Source organism: Microtus oregoni, unplaced genomic scaffold (assembly GCF_018167655.1).
Source record: "Microtus oregoni isolate MIOR12 unplaced genomic scaffold, Mior012 000010F_ref0000083, whole genome shotgun sequence".
In the NCBI taxonomy this organism is placed as follows: Eukaryota; Metazoa; Chordata; class Mammalia; order Rodentia; family Cricetidae; genus Microtus; species Microtus oregoni.
Genome location: NW_024543069.1, coordinates 44,388,752 through 44,404,626, shown reverse-complemented (window position 1 = coordinate 44,404,626; position 15,875 = coordinate 44,388,752). Strand labels below are relative to the sequence as shown.

At 45.4% G+C, this 15,875-nt stretch overlaps 1 protein-coding gene across 13 annotated transcripts in view; it reads left to right on the top strand.

Moving 5' to 3' along the window:
• Tnik (TRAF2 and NCK interacting kinase) overlaps nucleotides 1–15,875 on the top strand; it is a 440,041-nt gene that overhangs the window by 343,900 nt on the left and 80,266 nt on the right. For all 13 annotated transcript variants that reach the window (XM_041658945.1, XM_041658944.1, XM_041658954.1 and 10 more), the window contains 3 exons: nucleotides 6,756–6,920; nucleotides 9,833–10,072; nucleotides 12,842–12,948. In XM_041658945.1, the coding sequence (XP_041514879.1) occupies nucleotides 6,756–6,920; nucleotides 9,833–10,072; nucleotides 12,842–12,948 (512 nt within the window). The remainder of the gene's footprint in view (nucleotides 1–6,755; nucleotides 6,921–9,832; nucleotides 10,073–12,841; nucleotides 12,949–15,875) is intronic.

Sequence of the window (15,875 nt, the reverse complement as noted above, 5' to 3'; positions counted from 1 at the left end):
ACTTGAGTGCAACCTTCAGTATTCACAAAAAAAGCCAGGCCTGGTGGAGAATGCCTATAATCCCAGAAATGGGGAGGTGGAGTCAAGAGGGTATCTGGGGCCCAATTCCAGCCTGTCCTGATGCTGGCACCCACTGAGAGACTATCTCAGAAAGCAAGGCAATGGCAGGCACCTGGGGAGTCATAACCAAGACTGGCCTTTGGCACGTGCACACACACACACACAACACACACTCAGACACTCACACGTGCACACCCTCCTCACATCATGCTCACACAGGGAATCCCGTTGGCTATGTAGCATGAGGACGATTAATGGGGAAATATGATGCACGCCTTACAGGAGTCGGAAGGGTCATGTCCTGCCCGTAGCCGACAGCTGTTCTGAGACATTGGTGGTGCTGCTCACCCTGCCTTGTTCATTGTGCTCTCAGAGGTGCACAAAGGGCTCCACACCTGTGGCTACACCCAAAGTAATAATCCTTCATTTTCTCAACCCACAGACTAAGGCAGGATTTTAGGAGTACGGCTCCGTGATGAACTGGTTATAAAATATAACTTAAAACTGTTGGTTTAGCGGAGTGGTGGTGGCGCACGCCTTTAATCCCAGCACTCGGGAGGCAGAGGCAGGCGGATCTCTGGGAGTTCGAAGCCAGCCTGGTCTACAAGAGCTAGTTCCGGAACAGGAACCAAAGCTACAGAGAAACCCTGTCTCGAAAAACCAAAAAAAAAAAAAAAAAAAAAAAAAAAAACACACACACACAAAACAAAAACCTGTTGGTTTGAAGAAAAAATAAAGAGATTATAACCAAACTGGTAAAGCAAAAATCGGTAACCCAGACAAAACTGACCCCCACACGTGGTGCATCAGTCTCCAGAGCTGTCGGTGGGACACCCAGTGACTTCCTTGTATTCTTGTGGTCATATCTAACCACTTACAGGGGTGCTTATGGCTGCTTCTTATTTGTCAACTGCTTCTTTAGGTATTTATATCTAGGCTGTTTTTTAAAAAAATTACCAGAACCTGACCCACAATTCTATTTTTATCTTCTTAATCTTTTCTTTTTCTATCTTATCTCATTAGGTATAGGAAATACTAGAAATGATGTCCTAATCATGATGGTTAATGAAAGATGACAATCAAAGAATAGTATTTTCTGTAATGTTTTGCACCTTTATACACTGTTTGTGTCCTTTTTAATTGACATTCACTATTACAGGGAAATAACTTTTCAAATGTTCAAGAACTAAGTCTATACAGCAAATCACTTTGATTGGCATAAAGACGATGTTCAATCACTTTCTGTTACAGTCTATAATATGACCCGTAGTGACCTTTGCGGAACTGCTGACACCTTTCCTAGATCAATAATTCAGGTTTGTGCCTCTGCTCCCGGATAGAGCACTGACCATGTTGTTAGTTCCTCCTTTCATTGCTGTGACAAAATCCCCGGCAAAGGCAGCGCAGCTCAAGCAGGGGTTCACTGTGGCTCACAGCTCCAGGAGATGCAGTCCATCATGGCAGAGAAGGCAAGGCCGTGGGAGCAAGAGGCAGCTGGTCACCTTGTGTTAGCACTGAGGAAGCAGACGGTGGAATGCCTGTGCTCAGATCACGTGTCCTTCTCATTCATTCTGGATCTCCAGCCCTTAGCACGGCACCACACACATGCAGGGTTCATCTTCCCACCATCACGTGTCTTTTCATTCATTCTGGAACTCCAGCCCTCAGCACAGTACCACCGACATGCAGGGTTCATCTTCCCATCCCAGATACTTAGATCTAGGTAATCCCTCTCAGGGATGTTTAGAGAGTTGTTTCTATAATGATTTAAAATCCCACTAAGTTGCCAGTGGAGTTAAGGCTTCAGAACTCCCTAATAACCCACACCACTTCTGCATCAGTGGAACCAGTGTGCTGCCAAGCAATAAGCTTCCTGGCTGTTTTCCTCCACTGCTCAGCCATTTCTTAGCCTTGATGAGTTAAAATCCTCAACTCCTGCCCATGTAACTGTTCAGTAAGCCGGTGTGCTGCCCTCCACAGGGCTACTGCCATTATAGTCCACAGCAAGGACCCAGTGACCCCAGCTTTCAGTGTTCCTCGCTCCTAGCAGAAGTTTAGGAAAGGGACACCTGCAGCTCATAAAACTTCTTGCAAAGCATCCTTAAATTCCTTCTTTCCTAGGCAGCTCCCCGTGTTGGAACACACCCAGAAAGAGGAGAGTGTGCTGTGGTTTCTGCCTCTTTCCATCAACTTCTAGCAAGCTCTGATTTGAGCTTGCCTGCCTTGGCTTCATTGTTCTCTGCTGTGTGTCTATCACCATCATTACGTTCCCTGGCCTACCCTCTCTACTGATATTTAGTTCACAGTTTCTGGGTTCTCAGAAGCTCTCCTGGCAGCAAATCTCTACTGGTACCATTAAGGCAGTATCGTAGACCGTCTGCCTCCCCTGCTTCCAGCCCAGGCTCCTATCAGTAAAATACTAACAGCTGGGCACACAAACAGCACAACACAGCTGTGCCATCAAGCACCTCAGATGGGAGGGTCTCTGGTCACCACAAATTAGAGCCACATCTAGTGGGTGACATCATTCAAGACACCAGGCTTTCCAGCCACCAGTGTTCTTCCTTGGGATTTAATACAGCTCTAAACATGTGTGGGGATATTCTTTGGCGATTTCATGTTCAGCCTTTTCTTCTTGTGTAGTTAACATAATCTGGCCTCTAAATAACCATCAATCTATCTCCAAAACCATATCCTTCCTTTTTAGATTAATCCTCTGTCCAACTTCATTCCAAAACGACAAGTTTTCATCAGTAATGTGATAAAATGCTTCAGCCTCTGGGGTGGGTGTGTGTGTGTGTGTGTGTGTGTGGTGTAGTTCAGATGCATGCACCAATACATGCATGTGTAAACACCAGAGGAAAATATGACTTATTCCTTAAGACAGGCTCTCTCGCTGAAGCTAGAGCTAGGCTGGCAGTTAGCAAGTCCCAGTGGTCCTCCTATCTCTGCCCCGCTCAACGCAGTGACCCAGTGCCAGGGATACTTGTCCTTTGGGAGTCTTTGTCAAGCTAACCCCTTCTCCCTTTGATTTAGTATTCTATTTGGGTCTGGATGTTGCAGAGCCTTTGATTTTCAGGTTTCAGCCAGAAAGGAATGTGAATGTCTGCATTGAAAGGCTGCTGAGGCAAGCTCACTCTTTTCAAATTCTCTCACTCTTTCTTAATTTCAAAGGAAGTCAGAATAGCCCTGCAGAAGTGTTAGTAGGATGTAGTGTCTGTCCATCAGCAAAACTTGAGCGGTTTTTCTCATCTTTCAGATGATAGAAATTTCTTTTGCTTTCTCATGTGTACTAAAATGGCATTGGTTGGTCTGAGTCACCCGTTACCACTGCAAATGGTATTTTAACTTGCAGCAGCCTGCAGCAGGATGCTCTGTTTACATGATAATTGCATGGAATAATCTTTTAACTCTCTTAGCACTGTATCATGTCTTCTCTCTGCAATGCATGCTGGCCACTGCTGTATATGAGAGGGGAGGGGAAGTTGGTATGGGAGCATCTAGGGATCTCCAGTCTCCACCTCCCATTGTTCCACAAAAGCACTGGGATTACAGATGTGCACTGAGGAGACACCACATCTGGATACTGGGATTCTGGGGAACTGAAATTAGGTCCTCACGCTTGTGCAAAAAACACTTTATTCACAGAGCCAAACTGCACCCTGCTGATACCCCTGGTATTTCCCATCTCCCTGGCGGCAGGAGGATGGAGCAAATCCTCTGCCACTACCCCTCTCCTCAAGCAGAGGGAAGTAGGTCTGGACTGTGCCTACCTTAGCTGTGCTTAGCTTTGCTTAGCTTTGCTATGGGGAGGAGCCACTTTGTTTTTTTGTTTATTTGTTTCCTCAGGACAGGGTTTCTCTTCTAAGAACACTCAGCTCTCTCTCTGGGAAATTCTATTTCCAATGTCTGGTTTGCTGTCTTTCCTTCAGTAGTTAAGGGGAAATTTTGGTGCTAAGCACATCTGTGTCCCAACCTTCCTTAGTGCTTTAAGGCAAGATTTTCTAGAGACAAAAATAGAGTCAGGGCCAGCAAGATATCTCATCAACTAAAGATGCTGGCTTCCCAGCCTGGAAACCTGAGATCAGTCCCTGGAACCCACATGGTAGAAGGAGAGAACTAACTCCCAGAGGTTGTTTTCTGACCTCTGATGTGTTGTGGAGCGCGCGCGCACACACACACACACACACGAAATAAACATAAAAATCTTTTGAATGTGTAGTCAAATGCCCTAACAGCACAACCTTCTCATGGCTTTACCATTTTGTTGTCCAAACGCTTCCTTATAAAATTCAGCACATTGACCCATGTTGACATCATTGACTTGGAATTAACAACTGGTTATTATTTCATATGATGTGGACTATGGCAGATTAAGACATTCAAAGGTAGACGCTAATGTGTGAACTGATTGAAAGCATTGAAATTATGTCCAGCAGTTGCTTAGTAGCCTCTCTACACAACTAATCAGGCACAAAAGTTCCCTGTGAAATTGGCACTCACTTTTTGCCCTGTATCTGACAGCTAAAGCTAACACTAATAATCATTACAAGTATGCCTCACTCTGAATATATTTGATTCTGAACATATGGTCATATGCTCATTTCTATACCACAGTGCACTCTGAGTTTGGGATATTGGGTGGCCAGAGTGTAGAAATCCAGGTATTTCTCTGAACTGTTTCTACTCCCCAGGGTTCCTGAGCACAAACATTTAGGGAGTGAGGAGATAAGGAATTGCAGTGGTCAAAGAATAGCCACTTTCTTTTCTTGCAAGAAGTCTGGGATTTAGAAGTGGTACTTGGCTTGACTGTTGCCATCTTCTTGGGGCTTTGAGATCTTGAAATGATAGCTGGCTTTACTCTTCTGCTCAGTACATGGCCAGGTAATTATTGCTGATATAATTCTTTATGCACTCACAAAGTAAACATTTCCTGATTTATATCTCTCGTCTTTTGTGGCTAGTATAATTGGGTGTGTGGTGAATTTTTAGGACTTGAAGTTTCAAAACCAAAGTCAAGTGGAGGCCAACCAGACACATCCCACAACGTCATAGTGGGAGAAGAGATGTTCAAATTACACCACATAGAGGAAAGAGGGACATTTCCTAATCTGTGGCTTAATGAAGCATGTTTAAATGTTTGAGGCTGAAACAGACTTACTAGGAATAGGGAAAAAGGCCTGTTTCTAGAAAGATTCAAAATAGGGTAAGGAAGATAAGAATTAGTAGGATTTTTGAATTTTGTTTCAAATCAGGCAAAAAAAAAGAGAGAGAGAAAGGAGAGAGAGAGAGAAGAAAGAAAGAAAGAAAGAAAGAGAGAGGGAAGGAAGGAAGGAAGGAAAAAAGGAAGGAAGGAAGGAAGGAAAGAGAGAGAGAGAGAGAGAGAGAGAGAGAGAAAGAAAGAAAGAAAGAAAGAGAGAGAGAGGGAAGGAAGGAAAAAAGGAAGGAAGGAAGGAAGGAAAGAGAGAGAGAGAGAAAGAAAGAAAGAAAGAAAGAGAAAATTTAAACCTTAGCTGGCACACCCAGACAGACAGCCCTGAATATTGAGTCAACAGAAGGGAGTTAAGGACTCATTCTAATGAGCCAGCAGGGTAAGGAGAATGGTGTGTGGCATTGTGCTTTATGCTTGAGAGGCACAAACATTATGTTGACTCTAAAGAAATATAGGACAGAATAAGATAAACCCAGAGCAAGAGTCTAGGCCCTCTGGATTTGATCAAGGTCTTCCATCTTGATTGTTGATGTCCATCTTGTTTATTTAACTTTCAAGTCATCCTTGTGACGGTCGATCTGCTGCTTTAAGTATGGACGGACTGAGAGTGACTTTTTACCTACTTAAGAAGATCCACTTGTTCTCTGAGCTTCTGCTGGGAGGTCCTTAGGCTGAGAAAAATCCTGGAGAAGAGGACATGACAAGGAAATGAAATGGGTTGTGGGAAGAAAGGGGCACGGGTTGGAGAGAGGATGAAGGGCTAGAAGGTGGGCAGCAGGAGGGGAGTCGGAGGGAGTGAGGCATCAGAGTCCTGCTGGGAACAGGAAGCATGGGAGGAGCAGTGTATTTTGGGTAACAGGGAGAGACGACTGAAAGGAAAGGGCCCTGAGGAGAAAAAGAAAATGATATAGGAAGTCTGGGTAAGACAGGCATGCCATTAGGGAGCATCCAGGACGCCCCCGTGCCCATCAGCAGCATGCAGAGAAGCACAGAGCTCCTGTGTGCACCTCTACCTCAGTCCTCATGTGGCTCGTGTCCCCGTCTCCTGAGTCAGCCCAGTGCAGGTTTCTGTCTTCCCCTGTAGCATTGCTGCCCACCATAATCCCCTTTGATTATCTGCAGTGCACACCATTTCCCTGCCTGGTGCCATGGCTTTGTGACTAATCAGTGGGCTAGTAAACCAAGGAGCGCAAGACAAACTCTTAGCAGGCTGTGAATGCCCTGTTAGCTGAACTAAGACAAGCTAATGGGTAACGGAAGGGCTCAAGTGTCTTGCATGTCTTTGTTTACCATAAGAACTTCCATGAGACGGAGAAAGTAAAGGAGAAAAGAAAAGAAAATGATGGAGAAGGGAAAAGATCTTGCAGCTCTTTGAATTCATCAGAGGGACATAACAATGCCTGTGTGGGTGATTACGGGAAATCCTTACTGGAAAAGGCACCAACTTCTGGTCATTGAGGCTTTCTTTTCCTTTGACCTCCAGGTAGAAGAACGCTCAAGACTAAATAGACAGAGTTCACCTGCCATGCCTCACAAGGTCGCCAACAGGATCTCTGACCCCAACCTGCCCCCAAGATCAGAGTCCTTCAGCATCAGTGGGGTTCAGCCTGCTCGGACACCCCCAATGCTCAGACCTGTTGACCCCCAGGTATAATGTATCTTCTCTTCTAGTGGACACTTGTACCCAGCAAAGCTTTAAAAATCTAGAAGATTCTAGCATGGCATAGGACCAAAGAAGTAAAGACTCTTAGCATAGCATTCAGAGGGACAGAAGCCTCTCTGCATTGAGAGGCTCAAGAACACAGGTGTGGAGATAGAGCAATTGACCTTTAGTCAACTTCAAGGTCACTTCTTGGTAAAGTGGCTCCTGTGGAGAACCTTGCAAGTGCTGCAGGGTGAGGACATGCATTCTTGTAGCTACAAGCAGGAAAATTAAAATTCATATATAGATCTCTGAGGTAGACTATGTACACATATTCTTCCTTTCCTTGAAACATGGGTGGAAATCTGAACGGGAACACTAGAATCGGCTTGGTGAAATAGACATGTGCTTTCTTAGCCTGTGGTTCACCAGGCATGCCCCCCCCCCCAGGCCCTCAACCTGCAGCACCATTAGCATGGTAAAAATACACACGCCTGTGTCTGTGTCAGACCTGATGACAGGGGACTCGGGGTTGGACCAGGCACATCCCCAGGCCAGCAACCTGCAGCACCCATGAGCTCAGTAAAAATGCATACTCCTGTGTCTGCCTCAGCCCTGGTGAGTCAGGCCTGCCAGGCTGACTCTAAAAGCCTCCCGGGTTGATTCTGGTGCCCTTTAGAGGCTGAGAAGCACTGTGTGAAGACATTTGGTAGGGAAAGATTATTTCACTGTTAGGAAAGATGCTTCCTGACCATTTCTGCATAGATGAAATTCCAAGTGAAATAGGATGTGGAAATTTCATAGGGGAAAAGATAATACAGCTTGCTCACACAAACATCTCAATTCCTTCCCAGCTCCCAGCTGCAGTAAGGCTTCCCCAGTGTGTTTTCAGGTCACCTTTGAAGTATGCACTGATGTTTGAACTGGAACTTAAAAGAATAATGATAAAAAAAAATCAATGCTTTTGTGTTTTAAGTTGGCAGTAATGAACGAAATTCAAGATGTCTCAGCACCAACCAATTTAATACACCTTCCCCTGATTGTTTTTATCTGTACATAATTATCTCTTGCAGACTTTTATAAAGGGGACATTTAACAAGGGTTTGCCTTCTTTTGAAAACCTTCAACTTTGACCTTATAATGACCCTTTGCCCTGTGAAAGGGGAGCCTTCTGGGGCAGTGTGCCTTCTGAAATAACGAGGAAAGAAAAGTATAGACTTTCTATGGAAGCATTCTTCGGGTGCTTCAATGTTTAGGGTGCTTGGAATGGTCTGCTCGAGTGAGTTGGGGTTTTGTACTAGAAACTTTACTATGTTTTGTTTTAATGTTATTTAATATATTTAGTGGTGTTTACATCCGCATGAACATTACAAGGTCTATCGGCTGATGCCGAACAGAGCCAAGCATGGAGGATTTCCTTGCTTGTCAGTATGACACTCCAACAGGAATTGCAGACAAAAGAGGGCTTGGCAGGTCATCGTGCACACCAACAGGAAATCAATACAGCTTGAATTAGTGGTTTAATTTAGGAAGCACACTAGATCTTTTTTTCTTGCGAGTCACGGTTCATGGACTACAGGCCAGGCCCGGAGATGGACTCAGGCTCCAGTAGAGAATGCAGTGTACACGATACGGTAGGGCAGGCTTCAGTAGTCACAGAGTGCAGCGGCACACGTAGTGGTGAAAGGCTCCCTCGTGGCCTGGATTTGGGTGATTCTTCTTAAGAGGCCAAATGAAAATCCCAGAAGCCATCCCTGCATGGACCATAGCACTGCATGCCTAACTATTGAAATAACTCCTCAAGAAACATCCTGGCATTAGGGGATGGTGTACGTTATCCAGTCCTGCAGAGCCTGAGATAAGCCATTCCACAAAGTACTTGCCATACAAGGACCCAAGTCCAGGCCCTAGAACACACATAATAAAAAAAAAAAAGCCAGGCATGGTAGTGCATGCTTGTAAACCTGGCACTGGAGAAGTGGGTGCAGAGAACCCTTGAGGCTTGTTGGCCAGGGCTTAGTCAAATTGGCAATTCTAAGCCAGCGAGAAACTTGTTTTAAACAGAGTGACGACCATGTGTGACACAAGCCTTTAATCCCAGCACCCAGAAGACAGAGGCAGGTAGATTTCTGTACGTTGTTAAAGGCCAGACTTGACTACACTGAGTTCCTGGCCAGCCTGAGCTGCACAGAGAGACCCTGTCTCAAGAAAGAGCAGAAGAAGGAGGGAGGAAAAGAGTCAGAAAGTCAGACAGACTATAAACCAGGTAAACATTCTGAAGTTGATCTCCAGGCTCTAAACATACATGTGCACCTACATACAAACACACACACGCACACACATAAGGAAGAAAGAGTACATGATAAAGCTCAGCGGTGAAATCTACTTAATCTCTTTCCACCTGGGATTGCTCGAGTCTGAAAGGAGACTGGTTGTGTCTACCCCAGGGTGGACTCAGTGAGCTCCGGAAAGGAAAGCCGTTTAGAGCATCTCCTCTTCCACAGAACAATGTATCTAAAGTCAAAGCTAAGGGCTTTACTAGAGGGAGCACAGGATAGCTTATAAAACAGCTTGTGTTGCTGTCCAAGGAATGTTGAATAAAGGTAATTATTGTCACTACCACCACACTACTCCTTGACTTCTCAGCAGTTCCAGCGAAAACACCAAGCCTGCTGCCAGGATCCCTGATTAAGCCCTCCGTGTTTTCTAAACTGAAGATTCTGGAGGCTGTAAGAAGCATGTGTGCAGCCTTGACTAGCGGGAGGGTCTCAGCCTGTGAGGTTCATCCCAAGTGCAGCTATTGCTAACTGAAAACCACCTTGTCAATAGCTCTGACGAATTCAGCTCCTGCATGCAGAACTTCTTGTCCTTTCGACCTATGGGCTTCTAATAATGCTGACTTTGTGCTGTCTGCTTAGATCCCACAGCTGGTAGCTGTAAAATCCCAGGGACCTGCCTTGACCGTCTCCCAGTCAGTGCACGAGCAACCCACAAAGGGCCTGTCTGGGTTCCAGGAGGCTCTGAATGTGACCTCTCACAGGGTTGAGATGCCACGCCAGAACTCAGATCCCACCTCAGAAAACCCTCCTCTCCCGACTCGCATTGAGAAGTTCGACCGAAGCTCTTGGTTACGACAGGAAGAAGATATTCCACCAAAGGTAGCGTCAGTGCTGCGGTGTGTCTGTGTCCTCCATGCTGGGTGTGTCTGTGTCACCAGCACCATCAGCACCCACCACTATTCCATCCCTTTCACAGTTTGGAGACCACGATTGTGCCCAGGCCCTTCCCTCCTCACAGCTGCCATTGCCCTTTCTCTAAGCTAAGTCTTAGGCAGTCATTTCTGATCTTTGTTTTCCCGGGGGGGGGGGGGGGGCAGAGACTCAGTATGAGTGAGAGGAAAGTAAAGTCTTCACACAGAACTGGAACTCGCAACCCCAAACACTCTAGACCACTTTGCTGTTCCTGTTAGAAGATAGACTAGTGGATATTTTCAATAAACATTGCACCTATAGCTAGACAAACCAGAGAAAGAAAAGAAAATTCACTTACTCTTATATTTAACAGCACAAAACTCAACCAGATTTTTGAAGGTTCAGGCAATGGTCTGGATCCTGTAGAGAGGAGACTCGGCCAGTAAAGTGCTTGCCATATAGCCACTGGACCTGAGTTCAAGACTCTAGCACTCACATAAAAGCCAGGCACGGTGACATATGTCGATAACCCTAGTCCTGAGGAGGTGGAGACAAGACAACCCATAGCCAGAAAGTAGATAAACTGGTGAGCTCCAGGTTCAATGAGACACTCTGTCTCACACACACACACACAGAGAGACAGACAGAGATAGAGAGACAGGCAGAGGCAGCTACCCAACACTGACCCTTAGCTCCATAGGCATACGCACACAGGGCTGTCACACTCATGCACACACATATGAAAACACATACATACAAATGCCTTTCGGCAAGTCAGTTGGCTCATGTAAGGAATGCGCCCTCTAAGCAAAGGAGTACTTTATTCCCAGCCTTAATACAGAGAACTGTACTTCAGAGTGGAATGACTAGCTTTCCCACTCTACAGAACAACCTTGAATTCTTTTCTTTCATTATACATTGCTAAATTGTTATTTGTTCTAAGCAATATTCTAGAATGTCTACAGTCAACCTGGATGTCTTTAAAATGCTAACGACATTTCCTGGTCCATGAATGTCTTTTCTCCTGAGCTCAGCATACAATGAAGCTGTGATAATTAGAATGTCCCATAATTTCCATAAAAATAAAGTAGTTTTAATGATTTACAAGCAATCATTATCTCCTTCTGAAGTGGGAATCACAACAGGATTGCCATCATTTGACAATCAAACACGGACAATGTTTGAAACCTGGAAGGGGAAATGGCTGAGCCTCTCTCTAAATCCTTGCGGGTAGACATGCGGAAAGCCAGGGAGAAACATTAGGTCAGTGGAAATACTCAGGGTTTGGTCCTCATTGAGCCCTTCTCTCCAAATGTTCTCATTTACAAAAAGAAAGCGGGGAAATGACAACAGTAAGGTTTAATCTGAACAGGTGTTGTACCGATTTGACCATTTTGTTTTGCTTCCTTGATTCTACTTTGCATTAAAATGAATTATAACAAAACATTTTTTTCAAAATAGACAGAGGATAACACTTACATTGAAAGTCATCTTTTGCACTAATATTAGTGTGTTTCTTGGACTCCCTTTGCATAATACCTGAGCGCACAAGCAGGAGTCTGCAAGCTTTGCGAGACTTTGCAACCTTTGAACTCCACCCCGCACTTTCCCAGCTGAGCTAGTAATACATACTTGTGCTATGCTTCCCAGCTGTATTATCCTCACACAGGCATTTTGAAGACCCTTCTAGTATTTCCAATATTAATTATGTTTTATAAATAGCATTTACTAATTGACCACCAAAACACAATGTTTGAGGTGTGGGGTTGTATTTAACAATAGTAGCTCACTTAGGAAGTATAACAGTCCGTGTTTTCACGTTATAAGAACGGTAAGAGCTGCAGAGATCACCCAGCGTCAGAGCACTTCTGCTCTTGAGAGAACCCTGGGTCATTTCCCCACACCCACACTGGTTGGCTCACAAGTACCTGGAACTCTGGTTCTAGGAGATCTGATGCCTTCTCCCTGCTTCCACGGGCACCCAGCACAAACGTGTGATCCATGCATGCAGGGATTCACACATACACAAATATTGAAAAGTAAGTAATAAAGAGATAGCTTCTCCAGGCTCCCCAGCATGTGATTTACTGTGGAGGTCTAGACTGGTGCCCTAGCTCTTCACTAGAGTTCATAATCTATTTGTTCATTATGCTGTGAGCTAAAGTGAAATGTGGCGTTGTCCCCTGTGCAGCTCCCACCAACTGCACTTCTCAGAAGTAAGGGCGCTCACTGCACAGAGATCTCTCACCTACTGCACAGAGATCTCTCACCGACTGCACAGAGATCTCCCCACCTGCTGCATCCACAGGAGTAGGGCTGCTCACTGCACAGAAATTTCCCCAGCTACTGCACCGAGATCTCCCCACCTGCTGTGCTCCACAGGAGTAAGGAAGGGTGCTCACTGCACAGTGATCTCCCCTAGCTACCACTTGTTCAAACAAGAGAAGGTAGTTTCTTAGAGCTCAGTAAGTCAAGGTAATTAGTGTACCCTCTGCTGTTTTAAGATTGAAATGACCTTAATAGCTGTGGAGCAGCCCTCCTTGACTCTTGACAGCAGGTAGTCCCTTGACTTTGCTTTGGAGTTAGCTGTTTCACTGAAGGATTGCAAACAGTTCTTCCTAAAGAAGGCACCTTCTGTAGCTTATAGCCAGCCTTCCAAGAGGAGAAGACTCTTCAGAGAGTAGCCTACCTGCATTGTATTATGGGAAATAAATCTCAATTCCTGTTTTCTTCCAGGTGCCTCAAAGAACAACTTCTATATCCCCAGCATTAGCCAGGAAGAATTCCCCTGGGAATGGCAGTGCTCTGGGCCCCAGACTTGGATCTCAACCAATCAGAGCAAGGTAAGGGGAGAAAGGTCACCATGATTATCCAAGATACCTGCTTTCCCAAAGAATGTCTCTGATCTTTTCTTCATTCCTGAAGTATGTGCCCTTGTCACCTGGACTGTCGACTTTGATGGCCTTTTATAACTTCACTATGAGGTTTTGAAAATCTGGGCACAAACTTAGAAATACAGATGTGGCTCAACATTGCATACCTTTGCTTCGGAGAGCAGCCGTGGAGTCAGAAGAAAGAAATCAGAGTTGCAGTGCAGTGCCAGGTCAAGAAAGGTGCCCCAGGAGCCACTGGAACACAACAAAGCTCTTCCCTAGGAAACAGCGACTCCAGAAACTCTGTAGCTTGTCCCGACAGAACCAACTCTGATCAGGAAGCCACCCTACTGGAGTTATGCACGGTCTCTGAAATACAGTTATGCCTCCACGATTTACTCTATGTCCTTCCAGGACTTTCCATCCAATGCATATTCCTATAATCAGGAGGGTGCATCCAACTTGTGCTGGTTGGTGCAGAAGTCTCAAGGGCTGCTGGGAAGTAAACAGTGCCTGCACGGTATCTGGGCAGACTTAATGTGGAGACAGATGCTGTTTGTTGCTGTCGCTCATCAAGTTTCCCTTGGATCTGTAGTGATGAATGCATCCGTTTTTAGGATCCACTGGAATAGCCAGTGGCCTCTGCTGAGGCTATAAAAAGGATGACTAGGGCAGGCTGTTTTCTTCTTCTCTGTGCTCACGATGAGAGAAAGACCACAAAGAGGGAAGGGGAGAAAGGAGGAGGATGGGGACACTTATGATTTTGTTTGTATACAGAATCCTTTTTTTGATCTTAACTCTTCTCTTGAAAGACCTTAGGAAGGGGTCATTCCCAAAAGGAGGAAGCAGTTGACTTAGAATCTCTTTGGGGGAAATGTTCCCACTTCGTTCTAAGTGGAGCTGCAAATTGTAGGAGTCTATGAATCCCTTGTTCTTCTGCAGGTAGCCAGATCTGTGCCTAGCTGGTGTAGCTAAGCAATCCTACATTAGCGGAAAGCTGTGCCCAGGAGACAGAGGCATGCTAGCACTGGGCACAGGCTGAGCTTTATCAGTCCCTCTCTTCCAGTCACCAGTGCGTCCTGATCTCTCGAACCCTGCCCTAGAGGCTGTTTTCATTAGGCCAGTTGCTTGGAATTTGGATGCTTAGATGAAGCATCATCCCAACCTTAAGTACTTTTCTGTTAACCAAACAGAAGGACCTGCTATTACAGTCAAGTAAGAAGCAGCTGTTTAATTCTTCAGAAATGTTTTTAATAACATTTCAGGCCCAAGATAATGGGTATTTGATAGTCAGTAACCTATAAATGGTGTTTCCTTTGGGATACTTAAATACTATATTTGTGCAAAGAATGTAAACTCTATGAGAGACGACAACCAGTGTCTGCCCACTGACAGCCGAGAAGTGGCCTAATAGTTTGTGGTTATCCACCTCCAGTGCACAATCGAAGATTTGGGCTGAGAGGGTGGAGACTCCCCATCTCTTCGTGTGTGACAGTCTGCAGAACACTCTTGCTTCTGCCAGCATTCACCTCCACATGACCGAATGTGACTCCATGGCTCTTAGAAGTGGTTCAAGGCAGTTGTTGCATAAGCCTGGCAACTTGAGTTTTATCTTCAGAACCCATATAAAATTAGGAGAGAACCCCACAAAGCTATCCTCTGACCCCCACAAGTTTTCCATGGTGTATGGAGACATCAGTGTCCAGTGTTCTTCTCAATGACCCTCCATCCTGTTTTCTGAGGCAGGGTTTCTCACTGCTGCAGCTAGGACAGCTAAAGATGCTCCCATCTCTGCCTGCCCAGCCCTGGGATTACAGATGGTGCTACAGCACTTTCCAGGTGGCTATGAGGCTCCAAATTCAGGCCTTTGTGTTTGCATAGTAAGTGCTTCGCTTACTGAGTCATCTGGTGGGATGCCCTGCCTCCCGTGCTGCTGCTAGTATGGAAACAGCCCTAACTCTTGGCTGGACCTAAGTGACAGGCCATCACTTCTCACAGTTCTGCAAGTGAACTTAAAAGTTCTATGATCTGGCTTGGAGAGATGGCTCAGTGGTTAAGAGCATTGCCTGCTCTTCCAATGGTCCTGAGTTCAATTCCCGGCAACCACATGGTGGCTCACAACCATCTGTAATGATGTCTGGTGCCCTCTTCCGGACTGCAGGCATACACACAGAAAGAATATTGCATACATAATAAATAAATAAATATTTTTTAAAAGTTCTATGATCTGAGCTCACTCACGCAACTTCCCTGAGCTGCCCATTCAGCTGTATCTCTCACTCCCCAAGCTCTTCCCTCTGGGCACGTTCAGTTTTGTCCATCTCAGATCAGAACATCATAGGGGAAGACACAAATGCACAAGGTTTTGGAAGATTTCTCTTGAGTCATCTTCCTTGTATTATAGTGGGTTTATGGCTAAGCCCTGGGCATGGAAAGAAACTTCACGGGGTCATCAACACTGGGACTCGTGCCTCCTCCCCATTTCATCATGGTTCTTCTGCTTCTGGCCAACAGACCATCATTCATCAAGGGATTTGCCTGCTCTCTCATGCTCCTAAGCTGTGTTTCCTATACTCGGTCAACATTCCTTTCATTTCTTTTTTTTTTTTTTAAATAGACCTTAGGCTTTAATATTTACATGATACTTTATCTTTTTTTTAATAATTTTTTTTATTAAGAAAAGAAGAAAAAAAAACATAAACAAAAAACAAGTTTCCACCTCCTCCCAGCCTCCCATTTCCCTCCCCCTCCTCCCACCCTTCTCCCCCTCCTCCCACCCTTCTACCCCTCCCCCCACTCCTCTCCCCCTCCCTCTCCAGTCCACAGAGCAGTCCAGGTTCCCTGCCCTGTGGTAAGTCCTAGGTCCTCCCCCCTCCGTCCATATCTAGGAAGGTGAA